General features: G+C 46.0%; 1 protein-coding gene across 2 annotated transcripts in view; it reads left to right on the top strand.

The window, feature by feature from the left end:
- The window catches only part of PRKCB (protein kinase C beta), a 356481-nt gene that overhangs the window by 305103 nt on the left and 26771 nt on the right, over positions 1-24607 (top strand). For both annotated transcript variants that reach the window (NM_001101725.1, NM_001101723.1), the window contains 4 exon segments: positions 1591-1729; positions 13777-13857; positions 14149-14256; positions 20672-20812. In NM_001101725.1, the coding sequence (NP_001095195.1) occupies positions 1591-1729; positions 13777-13857; positions 14149-14256; positions 20672-20812 (469 nt within the window).

The following is a 24607-nucleotide window of genomic DNA, read 5'->3' as shown; positions in this document are numbered from 1 at the left end:
GCAGTTCTCAAGTTAAATAGGAAAGAAGTTGTCAGACATACCCTGTCTTGGTTGTCAGACTCGATGGTTTTCATTGGCTCAGACGGAGTCACTTGCCCGATCCTGAGCCACTTACCATGACTTGCAGAAAGAAGTAAACATTTTTCCCATTCAGTCAGGATAGGCCTGCACAACTATTTCTGAAGTCACGAGTTGACACCAGCACCACCCATATTACATGGTTTGAGAATGAAGAAAGGTTAGTTTTTCAAAGGAATGTTAGAATGATGCTATCACAAAAAATTAGATTAGAAGAAGCCTCACTTGTCCACCACGTAGACTTCTGGGTTGAGCAGATCCACCTCTCCGGCAGCCGGACATCCCGATCTTCCATGAGAACGGGGGTGGTCTAACCCCAGAGCTCACTCTCACTTCACTGGTGCTAAAACGTGCCGAGTGCTGACACTAGGAGTTTTTGGAGGAGAAAAGTGTGTTGGTATTGGAGTGATCTTATATGCTGGAGATGTGCAAGAGTTCCCCCAAATCTCTGCAAGCCCCCCAGTCTATCTCAGCAACACAGATAGAAATAAAAGAGTTGAAAGTGTAACACATATCCTTTTGGTGAAAGCTCGCTGTCCCCACCTTAGAGAGGTCCAGGTGACACATGTGTAAAGTAACCTCCCCCAGTTACTACCTCATTATCCCTGCTAGTTTCTTCATACCACTGATCAGGATCGATAATAATCATGTTTATAGATCTGAATACCCGCTAATTGTCTTTTTCCGATATTTAATCTGAATAAGAACACAATGCATATCTAGTTTGTTCACAGCTAATTTGAGATAATTCATAAAGTTCATGGGGGCAGATATTTGGCCTATGGGTTAAGACATAGCTTGAGAGTCTTATATCAGAGTGTCTGGGTTCGAGTCTAGCCTCTGCTCTTAATTCCTGTTTCCTGCTAATACCCACCTTGGAGGGGCAGGAATGGCTCAAGTATTGAGCTCCTGCCACTCATGTGGGAGACCTGATTGAGTTCCTGACTCCCGGCTTCAGCCTGGCCCAGCCTCTGCTATTGTAGGCATCTGTGGAATGAACTAGCAGATGGAAGATCTCTCTCTGTTTCTCTGTCTTTTAAATAAAATGAAAATAAATCAGTAAAAAAATTAAAAATTGTCAAAATATCCATTTTCCTTGTGAATTCCTGAAGATGTTTTTGAAGTTTGTGGGAAATTGGCATTAAAAAGATAATTTATTTATTGTGCAAACATGTTTTGAAGTCCATGCATAGTTCTTTTAAGAACACGCATTTTCTGTGAACTTGTTGAGCTGTCTATTGGAAGCTCTGCCCTTTGTTTAACCATCTGGATCTCCTGCTTCTTGTAGCTGTTGCTATGGTGTCCTTGTGAGATGTTTAGCATGTCTAGCCATGTAGAAAACAGACCCCTTTTTAATCTCCCCGCTAGATTGCAAGTTGCCCCAGGACAAGGGCTGGTTCACATCTTCCTTTGTGCCCCTACAGCATCTGGTACTGTTGTGCAGAATGAGTGCCTGTTGGTTGACTTGTTGGTTGCATTTCCTGAAAACCCTGAATTCTCTGTCTGCCACAGTGACCTGAAACTTGACAATGTGATGCTGGATTCCGAGGGACACATCAAGATCGCTGACTTTGGCATGTGTAAGGAAAACATTTGGGATGGGGTGACAACCAAGACCTTTTGTGGAACTCCAGACTACATTGCTCCAGAGGTAAGAGCCCACGGGACCCCTCCCATATCTGCATTGCTTCCCCTCACCCCACCTCCGGGTGGGCGCATGAGAGCTGAGCTGGCTGAAAGGGGTACAGAGCAAGGGAAGCTCAGGCTGATCCTTAGCCTCTACTCTAAATCGCTCCTTTGAGATCACACATGCAAATTAACTTCACACACATCCAGAAGCTTGAGCCCAAAATATATCAAGGTTTGGGCGAAAATTCAAATAAAACTCAAAAGAACCATCCAAACACACATCAGTAAAATTCTCTGTCAAGCTGCTATGCTCGTGGCCATATGATCCTTCCTAATGATGACATTGAAATGTTTGTTAAGAGAGCAAACGGATCCCCTGGGCTGACTGACACAGGAAGCGGTGCTGTGTGTTGTGATGACCCTTGGGAGACGCTGAACATTCCCTCCTGTGATGTGGGCATAAAAGAAGGAGTAAATATTTATTTGCAGAACCCCCTTTCCCTCTGCAATGGAAATGGCCAGGGAATGGATTTTCTCAACATGATGAAGCACAAGCATTCATGCCAGATGACCACGTGCCTTTTCTCTGAATTGGTTCTTGGGAAGGTGGCATTTCTGCAATCTGTTCCGGGGTTGTTTTTTTGTTTGTTTTTGGTTTTTTTTTTTTTTTTTTTTTTTTGGAAAGAAACCAGAGGGGATGGCACAGTCTTGGAAATAGACACAGGCTTTACAGAATTCATCTTTTTCTTTTTAAAAATTTTAAGATTAATATCAACAGAACAGATTTTGTGCATTCCATAGGTACAGTTCCAAGAAGACAACCACACTTCCCTCACTCCCCTGATCCCCCCAATATCCCTCCCTCCCCTCTCTTAATCAGTTTTTGCAAAGATAATTTCAATCCACTCTGTATTAGCAGGCTTAATTCACCACTTATCATAATACTCCACAAGTAAAAAGGAGGAAGACCACAGTTTCACAGGATTATATACAAGGGTTAAAAATCACAATCATATCCCAAAGTCACCGTTTCATTCCTATACATTTTTTGTATTCTATATTAACTGCCACATATCAGAGAAAACATATATTTGTCTTTTTGAGACTGGCTGATTTCACTAAGCATAATGATTTCCATTTGCATCTATTTTGTTTCAAAGACAGGATATAGGATTTCATTCTTTTTTATGGCGCAGTAGTAGTCCATAGTGTGTATATACCACATTTTCTTTATCTAGTCCACAGTTGATGGACATCTAGGTTGATTTCAAATCTTAGCTATTGTGAATTAAGCTACAATAAACATGAGGGACAAATAACTCTTTCACATGCTGATTTCATTTCCTTTGGGTAAATTCCCAGGAGTGGAATGGCTGGATCATATAGTAGATCTATTTTCAGATCTCTGAGGATTCTCCATACTGTCTTCCATAATGATTGTACTAGTTTGTATTCCCACCCAACAGTGGATTAGGATTAGTGGATTAGAGTATTTATTGATTTTGATTCTTGATGATAGCCATTCTGTGGTAAGGTGAAACCTCATTGTGGTTTTTATTTACATTTCCCTGATGGCTAGTGATTCTGAGCATTTTTTCATGTTTCTGTTGCCATTTGAATTTCATCCTTTGAAAAATGCCTATTCATGTCCTTTGCCCATTTCTTAACTGAGTTCTTTGTTTTGTTATTGAGATTCTTGAGCTCTTTATAGATCCTGGATTTTAATCCTTTATCAGTTGCATAGTTTGCAAATATTTTTCCCATTCAGTCAGTTGCCTCTTCATTTCATTGAGTGTTTCCTTTGCAGTGCAGAAGCTTCTTAACTTGATGTAATCCCGTTTGTCTATTTTTGCTTTAATTGCCTGTGCTTCTGGGGTCTTTTCCAAGAACTCTTTGCCTAAGCCAATATCTTGCAGAGTTTCTCTGATGTTTTCCTCTAGTAATTTGGTGGCATCAGTACAAATATTTAGATCCTTGATCAGTTTTGAGTTGATTTTTGGATAAGGCGTAATGTAGTTTTGTGTTTCATACTTTTGCACATGTAGATCTAATTATCCGAGCACAATTCGTTGAAGAGGCTATCCTTTCTCCAAGGACTGATTTTAGCTCATTAATCAAAGATTGGTTGGTTGTAGATGGGTGGATTAATTTCTGGGTTTTCTAGTTTGTACCGTTGGTCTACTTGTCTGTTTTTGTGCTGGTACAGGCTGTGTGGATTATAATTGGCCTGTAGTATGTCTTTTTTAATGTTTATTTTATTTCTTTGAAAGACAGAGCCAGAGAGAGGGAGGAGGGGTCTTCCATCTGCTGATTCACTCCCCATATGACTGCAACAGCCAGATCTGAGCTGACCCAAAGCCAGGATCTAGGAGCTTCTTTCAGGTCTCCTACCAAGATGCAGGGGCCCAAGGACTTGGGCCATGTTCTGCTTTCCCAGGCCATAGCAGAGAGCTGGATTGGAAGTGGAGCAGCTGGAACTTGAACCAGCACCCATATGTGATGCTGCCACTGCAGGCCTGGGGTTAATCCACTGTGATACAGTGCCAGCCTCCTGTAGTATGTCTTGAAGTTTGGCATTATGATGCCTCTGGCTTTCTTTTTGTTGTTTAAGATTGCTTTAGCTATTAGGGGTCTCTTGTGTTTCCATATGAATTTTAGCATCATTTTTTTTCTGGATCTGAGAACAGCTGCCTTGGTTTTTTGATTGAGATTGCATTGAATCTGTAAATTGCTTTTGGTAGTATGGACATTTTAATAATATTAATTCTTCAAATCCATGAACATGGAAGATTTTCACCATTTTTGTGTCTTCTTCTTTCTTCAATGTTTTATAATTTCAATTGTAGAGATCTTTTACATATTTGGTTATTCCAAAGTATTTAAAAATAAATTTTGTAGGGGCTGCCACTGTGGCATAGTCGGAAAAGCCATTGCCTGCAGTGCTGGCATCCCGTATGGGCACCAGTTCACATCCTGCTGCTCCACCTCTGATCCAGCTCTCTGCTACAGCCTGGGAAAGTAGTAGAAGATGGCCCAAGTCCTTGGGCCCCTGTATCCATGTGGGAGACTCGGAGGAAGCTCCTGGCTCCAGATCTGCCCAGCTCCAGCCATTATGACCATTTGGGGAGTGAACCAGCAGATAGAAGACCTCTCTCTCTCTCTGCTTTTCAAATAAATAAATAAATCTTTAAAAAAATTGTAGCTATTTTGAATGGTTCTGATCTTATGAGTTCTTTCTCATTCATGCTGTGGTTTGTGTATAAAAATGCTACTGTGTGTAAAAGTGCTCTTATGTGTTGATTTCATATCCTGCAACTTTACCAAACTCTCTTATGAGTCCCAATAGTTTTTAATGGAGTCTTTTTGTTCCCCTGTATATAGAATCATGTCATCTACAAACAGGGATACTTGGAATCCCTCCTTTCCAATTTGTATTCCTTTGATTTCTTTTTCTTGCCTAATGGCTCTGGGTGAAATTTCCAGATTATATTGAATAGCAATGGTGAAAGTGGGCATCTTTGTCTGCTTCCAGATCTTAGTAAAAATGCTTCCAACTTTTCAATATATTGGCTGTGGGTTTGTCATATATTGCCTTGATTGTGTTAAGGACTGTTCCTTCTATACCCAATTTGCTTGAGGTTTTTATCAAGAAAGGGTGTTTTATTTTATCAGATGCTTTGTTTGCATTTATTTTGATAGTCATATGGTTTTTAATTCTTCAATCTTCTAATGTGACATATCACATTTATTGATTTACATATGTTGAAGCATCCCTTCTTAGCAGGTATAAATCCCTTCTCATCCAGGTGAATGATCTTTCTGATTGTTGTTGAATTTGATTAGCTAGTATTTTGCTGAAGATATTTGTATCTGTGTTCATCAGTGATATTGGTCTATAGTTCTCTTTCTTTGTTGTATCTTTTTCTGGTTTTGGAAATAAGGTGATGCTGGCCTTGTAGAAGGAGTTTGGGATGATTACCTCCTTTTCAATTGTTTTGAATAATTTGAGAATTGGAATGGAACTAATTCTTCTTTAAAAGTCTGGTAGAATTCAGCAGAGAAGCCATCTGATCCTGAGCTTCTTCTTGGGAGGGTCTTCATTACTGATTCAACCTCCATCTTGGTTTTTGGTCTATTTAGGTTTTCCATGTCTTCATGACTCAATTTTGGTAGATTGTGTATGTCCAGAAATCTATCCATTTCTTCTAGATTTTCCAATTTATTGGCATATAACTTTTGTAGTAATTCCTGAGGATTCTTTTTATTTCTGTGGTACCCATTGTTACATCTCTTTTTTCATCTCTGATTTTATTGATTTTGGTCTTTTCCCCCACCCCCTTTTTTTGGTTTGTTGGGCCAATGGTGGGTCAATTTGGTTTATTTTTTCAAAAAGCCAGCTCTTCATTTCACTGATCTTCTGTATCATTTTTTGTTTCAGTTGTGCTTGTTTATTTCTTGTCTAATTTTAATTATTCCTTTCCTCCTACTAATTTTGGATTTCTTTTGTTGTTGTTCTTCCATGTCCTTGAAATGCACTAATGGATCATTTATTTGATGCCTTTCCAATTTCTTGATATAGACATTCACTGCTATAAACTTCCTTCTTAACACTGCTTTTGCTGTGTCCCACAAGTTTTGCTATGTTGTGTTGTCATCTTCATTCATTTCCAGGAATTTTTTTTATTTCCTTTTTGATTTCTTCTATGACCCTCTGTTCATTCAAGAACGTGTTGTTCAGTCTCCATGTGTTTGTATATTTTCCAGAGTTTCTTAAGTAGTTAGTTTCCAGCTTCATTCCTTTGTGGTCAGAAAAGATACATGGTATGATTTAAATTTTTTAAAATTTGCTGAAACTTGCTTTATGGACTATCATATGGTCTATCCTAGACAAAGTTTCATGCAATGATGAAAAGAATGTGTATCCCGCAACAGCAGATGAAATGTTCTGCAGACATCAGTTAGGTCCGTTTGGTCCATAGTGTAGATTAGCTGTGTTGTTTCTTTGTGTATTTTCTGTCTAGTTGATCTATCCATTGATGAAAGCAAAGTGTTGAAGTCCCCATTACTTTTTAAAAAAAAATTTTTTTAAAGATTTTATTTATTTGAGAGGCAGAGTTACAGACAGAGAGAGGGAGAGACAGAGAGAAACTTCTCCCATTCGCTGGTTCACTCCCCAGATGGCCGCATTGGCCAGAGCTAAGCCGATCCAAAGCCAGGAACTAGGAGCCTCCTCCAGCCAGGTCTCGCATGCAGATACAGGGGGCCAAGCACCTCACCTGGGCCGTCCTCTACTGAGAGGAGAGGGTGCTTTGACCAGTGCTCAAGGGTGGGTGAGAGTGCAGGTTGACACCCAAGTTGGTGTAGTAGAACCCCTTTATTATAACAGGGAGGAGGCTATGATCATGCCAGTCGGCGTAATTGCAGCCCCACCTCTGCTGCCCAGGGTTAGCCCTTAGTGGCTACAGCCTCCACCCATGCAGACACAGGAACCACACAAGGATCTGTGTGGTCCTCATCATGAGCATGGAACCCTCTGCAATGACTCACCGTAGGCAGTCAGGGAACTCTGGGCATCTGAACATAGGGACATAGCAGACATAGGGAGTTCCCAAAGATCCAGCTCTACTCCACACTCTGCCATGAACTCACAGAATCCCCACAGTCACAGTGTGCAAGGCTCCCACAGTCACGGGGTGCAGAAGATCCACTCTCAGCCCTGCAAGCCAGAACAGCAGAGGTGTTCCCAGAGCCAGCTGCTTGTTGGTGCTCAGCCTTGGCAGTTTGAGCCCCAGATCCTGTGATAGGGTGGGGGCAATGAGAGCACCGCTCAGTCCTAAACAGGTGCCCAGCCCTCTGCCAACCCTCCAGCCCAGACTCAAAGTCAGAGGGGAATGAGTATTTACCCCTCTGATAAAATCCCATGGTTGCACCCATGTGAGAGCCGCCTCAGTCTCTCATCGCATTAAGATGGCACTTTCTCCCTGCTGGTCACCAGGCACCCTTGTAGGGAGGTGGGGAGAAAGAAATCAGCTTTTACTTCATGGGGTCAGGTGGGTACCCAGCCCCCCACTAGGGCTCCAGGCCCACTCAAAGTCGGTATGGTCCGCCGGGTTCTCCCTCAGGCTGTATCACCAGCGACATGGGCTGCCACAGTCTGCTCTCACGGGGCTCTAGAAAGTCGGTGTCTCTTCCAGCCCCCCGCCGTGGGAGTGGTGGGTCGTGTCCCCACTCTCTGCTGCATGTTTGTGTTGTCCACCATGGCACTCTTTTTTTCTGTAAAATTTCCACTGCAAACTTCTCTCCGACTCTCCTGCGGGAATGCATTTCTCCACTTTTCTTCTGTTATCTTGCTCTGATCAAAATCTGCCTCCTTTTCCCTCTTCGAATCTTGCCATCTTCGAATCTTGTCACCTTTTTTTTTTTTGACTGTTGGTCACTTGATAGGTAACGATGATGATGGGGAGTCTCCACGTAACTGATCCTCTTGGCATAAAATTTAAAACCTTCCTGTTCTTGGACCAAAAAAGTTCCTTTGCTAGGAACTTGGTTTACAAGCACAGATGTGTGCGTGCGCGCACACACACACACACACACACAAGGGTGGAAAGATATGTATCCAAACTATATATTACTAATGAAAAATAGGACACAACCTCAGTGACTACCAGTAAAGGAGTCATTGACTCCAATCTGCTGTATTCCCATTAGGAAATCCTAATCTGAGTATATCTGCATGTACTAACTTGAAGTAATGTCCCTCAATAGTGGATCGGGCAATAGGCTATGATATCTTTATACTGTGAAACACTACCAGAGCGGGGATTTGGTGCAGCAGTTAAGATGCCCCTTGGGATGCCCACATCTCATAACAGAGCTCCTGGGTTCAAGTCTTCAATCCAGTTCTGATCCAGCTTCCTGCTAATACACACCCTAAGAGATGGCAAGTGATGGCTCAAGTATATGGGTCCCTGCCACACACATAGGAAACCTGGGTGGAGTTCCAGACCCTGACTTTGGCCTGGCTTAGCCTCAGCTATTGAGGGTATTTGGGGAGTGAACCAGCAGATGGAAGATCTCTGTCTATGTGTGTGTCTCTCTCTCTCTTTCATTCTGCCTTTCAAATAAACTTTGAAAATTTTAAAGAGAAGAGAAATACTACTAGGCATCAACTTAAAAGCAATACACATACATAGATAGAGATAGATATGGGGAAATCTTCAAAACATGCTAAGAGAAAAAAATCATGGTACATAACGATAAATATGGTATAATTTATGGACAATAGCAATGTATAGAACACTGTTTTGTGAGTATAGTATATAGGTGTGTAAAGGCATAGAAAAATCTGGATTTTCTACAAATTTATTATGGATGGATCTTAAAACATTGACAGCCTGTCAGTATAAGTGCATGGTTAAGGAAAGTTTAGCTCCATGTATATTTTTTACATTTATCACAAGGTAAATGTAGTCTGTGTATTATTTGAGTAGTAAGAAAGTAGTTCTTTTTAAAAACTTATTCTTTATTTGAGCCCAGAAAAGTTTTCCTTATTATCATTTGTCAGTTAACTAGGACATCAGATGCACTCTGTGCTATAATCCTTCAGTACTGGGTAAGTTTGATAATCTCTGGTTTTCAGCTCTAGCTGTACTTTGGCATCACAAGGGGAGCTTTCAAAATGTGGGATGCCGAGGTGTCACCTTAGGACAGGGTGGGGCCCAGGATCTGTGATTGCCTAAAGTCCTTACTGGTCATCCTACATTATACATGCCAGTAAGCGCGGGGAGCCCTGAGCTGCTTTGCTGGTCCAGTCACATCCTCCTGCAGCCTTCATGTGCCACATTGCCTTTGACAGCCTCCCTCACCTCTCCAGCCTCGGTTTTCCTTTGGAAGATGATTAATTGTTGAGTTGTCATGAGGACCCGATGAGAAATGAAGTACCTTAAAACTGTGAAAACACTTGCTATGAGAAGTGTTCTCACCCAAGGCTTTCACAACCTGCAGTTACTTCTCAGAATTCCTTTTTCTTTTTTTCCCTTCCTCCCTCGCTCCTTCCCTCTCTCCTGCTTCCTTCCTCTTTCTTTAGCTGACAAATGCAAATAGTATGCATTGACTGTGTACAGGATGTTGTTTTGACATATGTTTACCTTGTGAAAGGGACAAATCCAGTTAGTTAACATATGCATCGCCTGACATACCTGCCATTCTCTGTGTGTGTGTGTGTGTGTGTATGTGTGTGTATGTGTGTGGGGGGGGTGGTGAGAACACTTAAAATCTATCCTCTTAGCAATTGCAAGAATGCAGTCCACAGCTCTAAACTACAGTCACCATGATGTGCAATAGGCTTCGTGGAGCTCTTGAATCTCTTGCTCCTACCTGAGGTTTTGAAGCCTTTGACCAACATGTCTGCATTTCTGATTCCATAGTAGGAGATGGACTTTGAGAAAGGAGCATTCACTTTTTAGCCAAGTTTGTTCAAACTCCTTGAGTAAACCACACAGTAACGACGAGAGAGTGTTTTGAGTGCATAATATATGAGTTGCTCCTAGATTTCATTCCTCGTCACAAAACCCCAGTGACATAGTGTCGCTCCCCCTCTTCGTGGAGGAACGACACAGGACCCTGCGCTGTTCTTTTGTCTGCTCGGCCCTCCCCGGGTTTGCTGCTGGTTCTTCCCGGGTTGGCTACCGACCCTTCCACCTCCGTGGAAGGGCGGTTCCCCCTGCCACTTTCCCCACTTCCGCGGGGGAGCGGCACACCGCCCGCCGGCTCTCTCGGGGGCTGCACAGGTGTTCCTTCAGATAGATGTTCCTCGTGCATGTTGTCTCTCTCCTCCTTTATAGTCCTCTCCACCAATCCCAACTCTGCTACCCACACGCCGAGTACGCTGCTCTCCTCCAATCAGGAGCAGGATCAGCTCCTGCAGGTCATCACTCAAGTTGGCGAGAGGCAGCTGCGTAGAAGTTGTTACTCCCTTCTCAGCGCCATATTGTGGGAAAGCAGATGCATAGAATAAGTCTTAATTCCAGTAACAGTCTAGTCCGAGTTGCTCCCCACAACATAGATATTATGATAAACCCCTTTATGCAGAAGAGGAAACAGGCTTAAGGAAATGAAGTAACTTCCCCCAACATCATGCAACTGGCAAAAAGCAGTCAAGATTCAGGGGCTGGTGTTGTAGCACAGTGGGTTAAGCTAACACCTGCAATGCCAGCATACCATAGAGGAGTGCCAGTTCAAATCCCACTGTCCGATTTCCAGTCCAGCTCCCTGCTAATGCACCTGAGATGCAGAAGATGGCCAAGTGCTCTGGCCCCTGCAACCCTTGTGGGAGATCTGGATGGAGTTCCTGGCTCCTGGCTTTGACCTGTCCCAACCCTAGCTGTTGGGACCCTTTGGGGTGGTGAACCAGAGAGTAGATCCTGTCTGTCGCTCCCAGTTGGGATTCCGAGTTAGGCTGTCTGGCCATGGTACCACCTCTTCCCCATTTGCCACAGTTAGTTTTACACCTCTGCATACTGAAAGATGGATCACACAGCTATTCCAGAGCTTGCCATGCTCTGGTGATTTAGCAATACATGTCAAAAATCTCACAGCTGCATACACAAGGGCGTTTCAAAAGGTTCCTGGAGAAAATGGAATTGGAACACAAGTTTATTTTGGTGCAAAAAAAAATGGAAATTCATGCACAGCTTTTTACAACACATATTTTCCGTAACCTTTTGGAAGACCCCTCATATCACATTGATTTACCGGTTCTACTTCCAGGAATTTAACTGAAGGAAATAACTGGAGACATATCCAAATAGCTAATTGCAAGGATCTAATTACAGCATCAAAAGAAATCTAATCAATTGGGAACGGATAAAGTAGATTCTGTGTCTACCTAGTGGCATCCCCTGCAGTGGTGACAGCTTCTTTTTTCTGTATACAAGAAATTAGCAAGGAAAATGTAGATGAATGACTTTTCTTTTTTTTTTTTTTTTTTTTTTTTTTGACAGGCAGAGTGGACAGTGAGAGAGAGAGACAGAGAGAGAAAGGTCTTCCTTTTGCCGTTGGTTCACCCTCCAATGGCCGCCGCTGCAGCCGGCGCACCGCACTGATCCGATGGCAGGAGCCAGGATCCAGGTGCTTTTCCTGGTCTCCCATGGGGTGCAGGGCCCAAGCACCTGGGCCATCCTCCACTGCACTCCCTGGCCATAGCAGAGAGCTGGCCTGGAAGAGGGGCAACCGGGAAAGAATCCGGCGCCCCAACCGGGACTAGAACCCGGTGTGCCGGCGCCGCAAGGTGGAGGATTAGCCTATTGAGCCACGGCGCCAGCCTTGACTTTTCTTTTTAAATTCTACATACTGGGGCTGGGATTACAGCACAGTGGGTTAAGCTTGTGACCCTGGCGTCCCATATTGGAGTGCCAGTTCCAGTCCTGGCTGTTCCACAACTGATCCAGCTCCTTGCTAATGCATCTGGGAAAGCAGCAGAAGATGGTCCAAGTCTTTGGGCCCCTACCACCTACATGGGAGACCCAGATGGAATTCTAGGCTCCTGACCTGGGCCTGACCCGGCCCTGGCTGTTGTCACCATTGGGGAAGTGAACCAGTGAACAGAAGATTCTCTCTCTCTCTCTCTCTCTCTTTCTCTTTCTCTTTCTCTTTCTCTTTCTCTCTCTCCTTTTCTCTTTCTCTTTCTTCTCTCTCCTTTTTGCTCGACATACTAAAGTGTTTATGTAAAATGTGCACGCACATAGAGTACAATAATGTATTCACAGAAGAGTCTGAAAGGAAATAAACCAATGCTGATTATCATCTTTCTCTTGATAAAGAACTGTAGGTGATTCTTGTTGTGTTCTCTCTGTTTATCTACATGTTCTAAATAAGTAATAATTGTAACAAATGTTATTACTTCAAAAAGAAGATTTATTTATTTATTTGAAAGCAAGAGTCACAGAGAGAGCTCTTCCATCTGCAAGTTTACTTGCCAGATGGCTGCAACAGCCAGGGCTGAGCCAGTCTGTAGCCAGGAGCTTCGTCCGGGTCTCCCATGTAGGTGGCAGGGACGGGAGCACTTGGGCAATCTTCCACTGCTTTCCCGGGCCATTAGCAGGAAGCAGCTTCAGAAGTGGAACAGCTGAGACATGAACTGGTGCCCATACGGCATCACAGGTGGCAACTTTACTTGCTACACTACAAATGTTCTTACTTTTAAAGCTTTTCATTTTTAATTTTGGTTAAAAATAAGCACATAGCATAAAATCTGCCATCTTAGCTATTTCTAAAATGGTTAACTTCCTAAGATTTCTTAAAAAAAAAAAGATTTATTTATTTATCTGAAAGTCAGAGTTACAGAGAGGCAGAAGCAGAGCGAGAGAGAGGTCTTCCATCTGCTGATTCAGTCCCCAAATGGCTGCAACAACTGGAGCTGCACCAATCCGAAGCCAGGAGTCAGGAGCTTCTTCCAGGTCTCCCACACTGGTGCAGGGGCCCAAGGACTTGGGCCATCTTCTACTGCTTTCCCAGGCCATAGCAGAGAGCCAGATCGGAAGTGGAGCAGCCAGGACTCGAACTGGTGACCATATGGGATGCTGGCACTGCAAGCAGTGGCTTTACCCCCTACACCACAGTGCCAGCCCCACTTCCTGATGTTTCTACTGGGCAGTTCAGAAGTGTGAAGTGCATTTACACTATTGTGTACATTTTACTACTTTTACAACGAATAAGACAGTTTTACTTCTTTAAAATGCCACACTCACTGTTTTGAAAATTTCAAACAATAACACACCATACCCCTGGCTTCAACAAGGCGATGTGACATCCCCAGGTGTTCCTAGGCACCTCTGTGAAATGTGTCCAACATCCCTGAGTGACTAGGGTACGGAATAGCACAGGTAGATACTGACATTCCCATCTGCTCCGAGACACTGCATCAGAGATGGTGACAGCCACTATAATCTCTCACAGTAAGCAGGTGCCAGGCCAGGGCAGAGCTGTGCCTCCACCACTCCACTTATTGTCAAAGAAGTGTGCGCGGATTCTGTCTCCAGCCTCCCTGATCGAATTCTTCCTGTCTTCCAGATAATTGCTTATCAGCCCTATGGGAAGTCCGTGGATTGGTGGGCATTCGGAGTCCTGCTGTATGAAATGCTGGCTGGACAGGTAATTGAATTTTAAGTGGTCTGTAAGGAAAGTCTTCTCCCAGCTCCATCCGCTAGCTTTCTTTGGAACAAAGTGTCAGCTTGGTTACAGCTCATAAATCTGAACTTCTGTGACTTTCCTGGCCTTGGGGTTATCCAAGTCTGTTGGCCATTTTTCCTCGTCAAATGCTTGGCAGCCCTTGGCTGTGGCCTCACTGTGAGCCCCAGGGAGCAGGACCTGACGGTTTGGGGTGAGTGGGGGAAGGGTTCAAGCAAGGCTCCTTCTCCTCCCACTCCATCCTCTGTCCCACAGGCACCCTTTGAAGGGGAGGATGAGGACGAGCTCTTCCAGTCCATCATGGAACACAACGTGGCTTACCCCAAGTCCATGTCCAAGGAAGCCGTGGCCATCTGCAAAGGGGTGAGTAAGCCCTTCAGCGAGGACCACCACATATGGGTCATGCGTAGACGACAGACACCCCACTGTGGGGAATGAAGACTGAACTGCACCCCTCACCCCACTTGCCATGCCAGAGCCCTGGTGTGGAGCTGCTATCTCCCAGATTGCTTTTTTTTTTTTAAATTTTAATTTTCACAAAGCACCATAGGACCCTGCTTGGGACAGGATCTTGCTGCTGGCTGCGCTCCAGCCTCTAGCCCTGTGCCAGCAAATGCTTATTGAATGAATAGTGGAGGAAGCATGGAGACTTTGCCCAAGAGCTGGAGTCCACAGAAGGGAGCACAAGAGGTCTTTGGCATCCTTGGGCTACCTTGCCTTGCTCTGCTGTATGTATGTTTGGTTAATACTAATAGTGTATCACTTTCGTTCTAAGGAAATGTCTGGCAGCATTGAGTTTAAAAGGTCCTCTATTTAGGCAAACTCAAATTCGGTGTCCCCAAACCCTTAGTTTCTCCTCACCCCTATTGTACAGGAATAGCTGAACGTGTGCGCACATCTATGCACCTGCAGGGTATGAAAACTGCACCTGTGAAGACAGCAAGGCACACATTAGGGAGTAAGAGGTGTTTGCGATACACCTGTGTTGGACCAGTACACACTCATGGTGACCTGTGTAAGACTCTGAGTGGCCCCCGCCTTGGAAGCCATCAGAGTAACCTGAAGTGCTTTGTTAGATGACACAGGTGGGGACAGGTGTTGTGGTGCAGTGGGTTAAGAGACTGCTTGGGTTGCCTGCACCCATGTCACAGTGCCTGGAATCAAGTCCTGATTACTCTCTGTTTCCAATCCATCCTATTCATGCACCTGGACGGAACTGGGTGATGGCCCGAGTGCTTGGGTTCCTGTCACCCATGTGGGAGACTGGGACGGTGTTCCTGGCTCCTGGAGAGTGAACCAGCAGAGGAACGATCTCTCTGTCTCTCTCTCCTTCTCCCCATGACTCTGCCTTCCAAATAAATACATTTTTCTTTAAAAAAAAAAAAAAACAGCAGAGGAACGATCTCTCTGTCTCTCTCTCCTTCTCCCCATGACTCTGCCTTTCAAATAAATACATTTTTCTTTAAAAAAAAAAAAAAAAAAAGGAATGCACAAGTCTCAGCCTCACTCCAGAGATTAAGTCTGGGCTTCAGTGTTGTGAAAACATCTCTCTGTTGCTCAAAAACCACTGCCTTGCAGCATTTTATCCAAAGTCGTTTTCAACTCTGATGGGCAATGTTAAAGCAACACATGTGACTCCAGAGGACGCGGTCCAAGAATGATGCCCCGGGAAAGCATCTGCTCTCCCAGAAATTCCTTCAGGAAGCCTTCGCCTGTGCTGCACCACACAGCGGCGCAGGTGCATTCCCAAGGGTAGAGCATGGTGGTGCCTTAGCAGTGTGCTCCCCTTTGAGTGTCTGGATGCACAAAGCGACTGGTCCTGAGTCCTTGGGTCCTTCACCAATTAGCCATGCCCACCAGCCCTGCTCTTCCTTGCCCCAGTCCAATGCCACCGGAGCTGGTTGGGGTGACAGGAAGAGCTGGAATACTCAGGCGGGCCAACCTGAGGCTTGACCCAGGTTGTCGTAGCTGAGCCAACCTTGTCACGTCACCTGAATTCCCACTCTCAGTGACACACCAAGTGTTGTGTTTCTGCTTCCTAGGCTAAAGATGCAAATGTCCCCGGGAGAATCATGTGTGAATTAGTCTCAGTTCCTATCATCTTCAAGTGGCTGAAACTGTTTTCTTAGAGAGTGTGAGGCAGGAAGAGGAACCTGAACAGAGAGTGAGACCCAGGGGTTCATTAGTCACTTGCGCAGAGCCCATAGGAAAAAGGGCACAGACGGTGGCTCTGCAGACCCCTGGCGGTGTTTTGCTGGGGGAGGATCGGGAGGCGGTCCTACACTGGGCTCCAGCATTCGGAGATCAGGAGATGCCCCATACACTGTCAGCTTGCCAGTTCTGTGGAGAAAGCAGATCTTGCTGTGCCGGCCTGTGGTTCCTGCACCACCCGTCAGCTGGGTGGGAAGCCGCCACCCGCTTCAGAGGGACCTCTCCAGTTTGCAGAAAGCCTCTCTAGCTCCATTCTGTCTGGACTCAAGTTCCGGTCCAGGCGTGATTAGCGCTGTGAACGGGACGAAGTTGTTGAACTTTGCCTGAGGATTGAGATCAGCACCACACTCCACACAGGGATCCTGGAGGATCCCGTGGGTTAATAGCTGCAGGTCACTCATAGCAAAGCCCTGAGCTGTGCTTCACAGCCCCTGGACTATTACTGTGACCATGTCTGTCTGTCTGTCTCTTTCTCTCTCTTTTTCTTTTTTTAAAGATGTATGTATCTGTTTGAAAGGTGGAGCTACAGAGAGAGACAGAAAGAGAAATCATCCATTTGCTGGTTCACTCCCCAAGTAGCCACAAAGGCCTGGGCTGGGACAACCCGAATCCAGGATCCAGGAGCTTCATCTGGTCTCTCATGTGGGTGCAGGGGCCCACTTGGGCCATTTTCCACTGCTTTCCCAGGTGCATTATCAGGGAGCTGGATTGGAAGTAGAGCAGGCAGGTCTTGAACCAGTGCCCATATGGATGCTGGCATTGCAGGAGGTGGCTTTACCCACTATGCCATAGCACCGGTGGCTATTTCTAAGTTGGCACTGCTATATTTTTTTAAAGATTTATTTATTTATTTATTTATTTGGAAGAGTTACACAGAGGGAGGAGAGACAGAGAGAGAGAGAGAGAGTGAGGCCTTCCATCCGATGGTTCACTCCCCAATTGGCTGCAATGGCCGGAGCTGCGTCGATCTGAAGCCAGGAGCCAGGAGCTTCTTCCAGGTCTCCCATGCAGGTGCAGGGGCCCAAGGATTTGGGCCATCTTCTACTGCTTTCCCAGGCTATAGCAGAGAGCTGGATTGGAAGTGGAGCAGCCGGGTCTCAAACGGGTGCCCATATGGGATGCCGGCTCTTCAGGCCAGAGCATTAACCCGCTGCGCCACAACGCTGGCCACCCCCCACCTCCCAGCACTGCTATATTAACATGCCAGTCTCCTCTTGGCACTTGAGTTTGTGTGCTAGAAATTGTAAAAGTGGAGGATCTGGGAGCTCAGGAGACCCTTTGCAAATCTTGATCCTTCCACTTCCTTGGTACATGGTCTTGAGCACGTTTCTTTGCCTCTCTGGGCTGTGTTTCTTTATCTGCAAAAACGGAATTCATTACACAGAGTTTTTGAAGATGTTCAATGATGGCATAGAAGACGGAGCTCCTTGCTTGGCTTTGGCACACAGTAGGTGCTCAATACAGGCTCAGGTCTCTCTCCCCTTTCGGAAGCCCGCCCTGCCTGGCCAGCTGGGGGCTCTAAATGGGTCATGCAGGAGAGAGGATTTTCCAGGTCAGCTGCATTCAGCTTCAGCTCCAATTAGCACTTTCCCTGGTAGAGCAGTTTCCTATTAATTCAGGACCCATAACCTTCAGGATTAACTGGGATGACTTGCTTACTGTTGGGCTTGGGGACCTCTCTGGGTTGAGTGGGCTGAGTCCAGTGTGGGCTCTTACTTCAAGACGGATGCTCCGAAGAAGGAGTGATGCTTGCGTGATCAGCCAGATGCTTCCTCCTGAGCAGTGGGCCCGGGGGATGTGTCGGGGAGGTGATCAGAGGTTGGAACAGTGATTAAATCCAGCTGTCTATCTGGCTCCAGGCACCGCAGAGCAGAGTGTGGGAACTGGGCAGAGGCTCCCCATGTGGGCTGGATGTCTCTGCAGGGACATCTCTTTGCTGGGCATCCCTCTGCTGAGATGGAGATGGAACGAGACTTCTGCAAACAGCTGCGGTGCCCTTTCTAGATTCATCCTATGAAAGGCCCTTTTTCTACCCTAAAAAAAAAATAGTATAACCTTACTCAGATTTTCATTCCTTCTTTGAACAAGCTTAAAGCAGACGAGGCTCAAATTGACCACTCATTAGCGTGAAAACTAGCAGAGACTGAATATCAGAGTCCCAAAGGCTCTGGGTCAGGTGCGTCTATTCAAAGCCCAGCTCTTCTCCCTAGCTGTGTGACCTTAGGTGAATGCCCTAACTTCTCGGGACCTCATCTAGGAAGTAGGGATAAACCCTGCATGTGCTGAGCAGTGGCTGAGGGGCTTCACATAGGATGTGAAGGCATTACTGATATGACCAGCGTGCTTCCAAACGTTCCTGCAGAATGCAAGGTCTTTGGTCTTGTTATCATACTAACCAACACCTCCTAGCTCTTTCTCTCCTGCCATCCCAATCCTATACTGCTCAGTTTTCCCACCTTCTATCAATCTTTGTGGACTAAGCCAGGCCACAGACATCCCCAAGAAAACTACATACAATGCATCCTTTCTTTTTGCTTAAAAGCCCAAGTTGGGGGGCTAGACAGGGGTCGGATCCAATCACAGCTCTACCTCATGTTATCTCCAGAGGATGAGGTTCTGCTAACCTCTCTGAGCATCAGCCACTCTGTCATTCAATGGGAAAATCACATACCCCACGGCAGTGAGCTACTGTGACAGCCAGGGAAAATCATGCATGTAAATAAGGAAGTGGCTTAGAACCTAAGTGCCCAGTTATTTTTCTCCCAGAAGATGGAAAGCATGTAAGGGAAGAATGTGCTTTTTTTTTTTTTTTTTTGACAGGCAGAGTTAGACAGTGAGAGAGAGAGACAGAGAGAAAGGTCTCCCTTCCGTTGGTTCACCCCCAAATGGCCGCTACGGCCAGCGCGCTATGCCGATCCAAAGCCAGGAGCCAGTTGCTTCCTCCTGGTCTCCCATGCGGGTGCAGGGCCCAAGCACTTGGGCCATCCTCCACTGCCTTCTCAGGCCACAGCAGAGAGCTGGACTGGAAGAGGAGCAACCAGGACAGAACTGGTGCCTCAACCGGGACTAGAACCTGGAGTACCAGTGCCGCAGGTGGAGGATTAGCCTACTGAGCTGTGGCCAGCCAGGATGTGCTTTTGAATGTGACCACAGATTATCTTGTATGCAGGAAACAGGCTAAGCTGCAAGTCCAGCAGCATAGGTGGGAAGTTCTGGGCTGATCCTTTTCCCATAGTCAGCAAGTCCTGGGCAAAATATGAGGTTGTGACATCATAGATACCTGGTGACATCATAGGCTGGATGATGACATCATAGGCTACCTGGTGTCAACTCTGAGGAGCCTCTTGGATTTGTATATTCCAGCTGCTGCTGTTTCCTCTTCTGTGCCCTCTTGTTGGTCTTCTTTTTAAAATGACCAACCCCCCATTGCCACTCTCTAGACATTGGCTGAAGTCTTGAGAGCAGAGATATTTTTGTGCTACTTGGGATTCACTTTCAAGAGGAAGCCTCGGGGACCAGCACGGTGGTGTAGCAGGTATAGCTGCCGCCTGCGGTGCTGGCATTCCATATGGGTGCTGCTTCAAATCCTGGCTGCTCCACTTCCAGTCCAGCTCTCTGCTATGGCCTGGGAAAGCTGTAGAAGATGGCCCAAGTCCTTGGGCCCCTGCACCCACATGGGAGACCCAGAAGGAGCTCCTGGCTCCTGGCTTCAGATTAGCACAGCTCCAGCCATCGCAGCCATCTGGGGAGTGAACCAGTGGATGGAAAACCTCTCTCTCCACCTCTGCTTTACTGTAACTCTGCCTTTCAAACAAATAAAAAGAGAGAGAGAGAGAGAGAGAGAGAGAGAGGAAACCTGCTGAGTTTCATCTCAGATCATCCATTCGTCTCATTTTTCAGCCCTGGCTCAGAGACCCAAAGATGGGGGGTTTAGATAGTGAAGTAATTTAACCAGAACACCAAAGAAACCTCAGTGGAGTTTTCGTATAATGTGAGGGAAATGAGCTGGGCGAGGTTTCGACTACTTAATGAGCTTTCAGAAAGTAACTACTTGAACCTTGGGTCCATTTGGCTACTATTTTCTCTTCTGCTTTGTCATTTTCACAAGTGCTTTACTGAGAAATGCAAAGTGTCTGAAGGAAGTGGCCTTTGCCTTGGTCGAACTGTAGTTGGCTCATGGTAAGAAATGGGAGTGTGAAGATATTGAAGCTCTTCTCATCAAAGGCACCGGGAATTGCATAAAACTCATTCATCAATCAAAAGCGACCATGTGACATTCCTAACTTGAAGTTCAAGGCCACATTCAGGTTCAACAATGGTTTGACTTAACCAGAAGGGATCTCTCTCTGGGGTAGGGAGCCATGAGTGTTGTTCCAGGGTTCTTCATGACAATGACTTGGCTAGGAAATTAATGCTGGAATGAAAAACAAACAACAAAAATCCGTTGAAATTCTTCCTGTGCATTTCTCCCTAATTCATTGGCATCATAATTTCTGAGTGTGTCACATTTCCTCCTTCTGATGTTCATTAAATTCAGCTTCTTTTTTTTTTTTTTTTTGTCTTATAGCTGATGACCAAACACCCGGGCAAGCGTCTGGGTTGTGGACCTGAAGGTGAACGTGACATCAAAGACCATGCGTTTTTCCGATACATTGATTGGGAGAAGCTTGAACGCAAGGAGATACAGCCTCCCTACAAGCCAAAAGCCGTAAGTAAACTGCTCTGCCTGATTCTCGGGGACACGTACACCCCACGCTGTCCTCCTGCACCCTGTGTGTGCTCGGATGTTCTCACAGGGGTAGCTGATGTGTGCACTTGAACGTCCACAGGAGCTCATGGAGATTTCCATGCACACAACCCAGTCTCTGTGGATATGAGAAAGACAGTTGAGCTCTTGGTTGTATCAATTCAATTATTGTACCTGTCTTAGCTGACAACTTCTTGGGCATGGTTCTTGGGTGAGCAGAGTTCAGAGCCATTTTTGGACTGTGATAAAGAATCTAATTTTGCCCTCATTCTTTCCCTGATTCAAACTGTGTCATTTTCTCTTCCTACTGACATTGAAAAGGTCATGTTGTTTATCTCAACAGTATTTAAATGTAATTCTGAAACATACACTACGTGTGAGTCAGTAAGACAGCGGGCAGTTCGGCAGCCAGCTCCTACCCAAGGCAAAACAGAATGAAGCAGAAGCTGATGTGCCCCTGACCAGAGACTCTCCTGGAGGCTTGGGATTGTAGACACGGCTTTGAGATAACTCGTATACCCCAGGAATAAAAGTCTCCCCAGCCCCACCCCTGCAGTCCTGTGCCTATGGGAGGGTTTCCATCCCCCAAAGCTCAGCAGGGCGTGCCAGTCAGCACCAAGAAAGAAGGGTGTGCCCCTGAATTAATCAGAACTGCCGTTCTACTGGGAGGATCTATCTTTGATAAAATTTAATAGAACACAGACCTGGTGGCTTTATTTGGGGGATTGTAAAGCTACCAACCAAGGCTGAAAATTGAACATAAATGTCACCATTGGAACCCAATTTTGCACAGTCTCGGTGTGAAGATGAACAGGATGATCATGGGAATGATGTTGATAATGTGATTAGTTTCTTGAGCACATACTATGCATCTAAGTGAATCCTCACAACAGCCCCTCAATGCAGGTGTTGTGCTGTGTTACTGAAGAGGAGATGGACACTCAGAGAGGTTCTGTTCTCTGTCCAAGGTCATCCAAGGTCACCTAGTCAGCGTGGGATGACAGTGAGGATCCAAACCTCAGATGATCCAGTTCCATCGTGGGCCCCCTGAATGCAAGGGCAAAGGGCATGTAGTTTGGGGAAGTCTCCCTGGTTACACCCACAGCCCCCTAGTGCTGCACCTTCCCCCCTGACGGCCCCTCCCCCCGGGATGGATAGAATCACAGCTGTACGGCAGCCTTGCTACGTCCTGTTTCTCTCTGGATGCCTCCTGGCACATGGGCCAGGTCCATTAGCTGCAGCCAGTTATACCCTGTGGTCCTTCTAATTGCTGCAAACTTAGATACTGATATCAAATCCGCCTCGCCAGAGCTGCCACCAGAGCAGCCATCTCCACAGAGCCTCCTTCAGACACAGAGAGATGCCAGCTTCCACTCGAATCGTGTGACTTCCACATCCTGCCCCGCTCCCTCCCACCAGCAGGTCCCATGTGACATCACTTCCATGTGCCTCTGGTTCTCCCCGTCACCGACATCTGTCTTTTACAACACAGAAACTGGATTGAGCCCAAGGTTCCTCAGAACATTGGAGGCTCAGTGAATGTTAAACCATCAATTCCTCTAGGGCTCATGAACTTGAACCAGTCATCCTCTCTGACCTCCTGTTCCATCACCTGTAAGGAGTGTCTCTGAGAATCAGTTCCACATCAGAGGGTCACTGTGACCCAGAGAGACTCTGTGGGTGCCTGCTACCTCACCAGCACTCTGGGCGAGGTGGTCATTATTTCTGTTAGTGGTGTCATCTGTTAATTAATGTCTCCAGTGCAGGACCTTTGAGGAGCACAACAGAGCCGAGTTTTATTGATGCAATTCCTGAAGATAATATCCATGTGTACACAAATTTGGGAGGGACCTTGCATTTGGGAGAGACCCTGCAGGTCCTAAGCAGTATCACCATTGTATTAGACCATTTGGAAAAAATCAAAAGTAACCTGCAAGAGAAAAGTGGGTTCCTCCTTCAGGAAGCTGGCGACTTGGGGGTGGGTCATACAACAACTCATTTGATTTTTGTGGGGCTATTGATGAGGTCTCAAAATATAGGCCACCGCCGCTCATCATTTGGCCACAGGGAAGATGTCAGTGTTTCCATTCCCACCCAAACTGCACCCAGTAGACATCTGGGGCTCGCGCGAGAGCTGTAGAATGTGGTTGCCAGACCTGCAATATCAACAGTACTTGGGAAGTGTACCAGAGCCCCATTCCTGCCTCTAGACGGGTGGGACCGTATTTCTTTGTTTCACAAGCCCTCCAAGTGGCTTGATGCACACTCCTGGTTGAGAATCACGGCTGTGGAGTGTAGCGTTGAGAGCTGAGACTGGGAAGCTAGGCAGAGGCCTGGGAAGGCAGCAGGAAGAATGACCTCTTTAGAGGGAAGACACTGGTTTTATTCCCGGTCTGAGTGCGAGGTGGTGGCTTTCTGGGTGGATCATAGGCTCAGATGGCTACACAGGCCAAGCCAATCACATGAAGGAAGGGAGTGGGTCGGTTGGGGAGAAGAGAGAGAGAGGTCAGAGGCCATGGAATGCAGATGAGAGATAGACAAGCCCTGGCTGGTGTTGCTCTCCAAAGGGCTGCCCTGCAGGTGCAGGCTCAGTGTGGCTCCATCTAAATGGTTTTCATGAGAAGTTGGAACTTGGGATTTTTAGGTGAAACGCCCCGATTTTCCAATATGTCAGCAACAAAGTTTTGAACACCAAACACAATTCAGGGTAAATAAAGCCCATCCGTGTACTGTAGGTGGCCTATCAACTGTCCGTTTGTAACCCCTGGAGTTGTGACAAATCGGAGTCAGGATGACTTCACCTGTTCCTACTAGCAGCCCATTCTGACTTCTCCCTGCTGAGGGCTAGTGACTGTAAGTGGTCCAGCCCTGTGTCTGGCTCATAGACGTGGTTCAGAGAAAGGCAGCTGTCGTGTCATTGGTACTATGAGGATGACAATGTCTAGTAATTACCAACAAGATCCTTCAACGGCTCTCATTTGATAGGATTTCCAGCTGACCCATGTCCTGAATTTGATGATGACTTTCAAACTAGCGCAGCTGGACTGGGCTGTGCAAGTCAAGATGTTCAGCCACCAGCTCTAAGGGGAAGTGATTCCTGCTCTTGACCTCCTGAGACTGAATGAGAGTCCCGTTGCTCCTTGGTGGCTGCATTCCAGATCCTCTTGTAGATACCTAAGTCTGCAGATGCGTACATCCCTTATATAAAATGTGTATAGCATGTGTACATCCTCCAGCATACTTGAAATTACCTCTAGATTACTTATAGCACCCACCCAGTACAGTGAAATGCCATGTAAGTAGTTGTCATCTTGTGTTGTTTAGGGAATAATGACCACACACTCCCCCCCACCAAATCCATGTCTGTTCAAAACAGGTGCAGTTTGTTTTCTGATTATTGTTGCTCTGTGGTTGATTGAACCTGTCTGAATAATGGCTGCACCACCCACCCACTTGCCACCACCATTCATACACCTCGTACATTGTAAATGTAGGTCTAAGAACTTCTCCTTCCACCCCCAGGGTTTTCTGTTTCCCATTCCCTACTCCTTCCTATCCATCGACCACTTCTTACGGGCCTCGGTGGGTGTGTGCAGAGTCCCCTGTGCCTTGTGGGATATGAAAAGGCAAGCGTGTATCTGTCAGTGGTCCTGATCCCTGTGTGCTATTAAATAGAGTGCAACAAGAAAAAAAAAAACAAGGGGCAATAATAGAGGATTATAGTCAAACACCAGTGAAGGGTGCTATTATTGGAGA

This window comes from Oryctolagus cuniculus, chromosome 19 (assembly GCF_051225735.1).
Source record: "Oryctolagus cuniculus isolate XC-2025 breed Fujian yellow rabbit chromosome 19, ASM5122573v1, whole genome shotgun sequence".
Classification (NCBI taxonomy): domain Eukaryota; kingdom Metazoa; phylum Chordata; class Mammalia; order Lagomorpha; family Leporidae; genus Oryctolagus; species Oryctolagus cuniculus.
The sequence above is the reverse complement of the archived record's forward strand: the minus strand, read 5'-3'. Positions and strand labels throughout refer to the sequence as shown.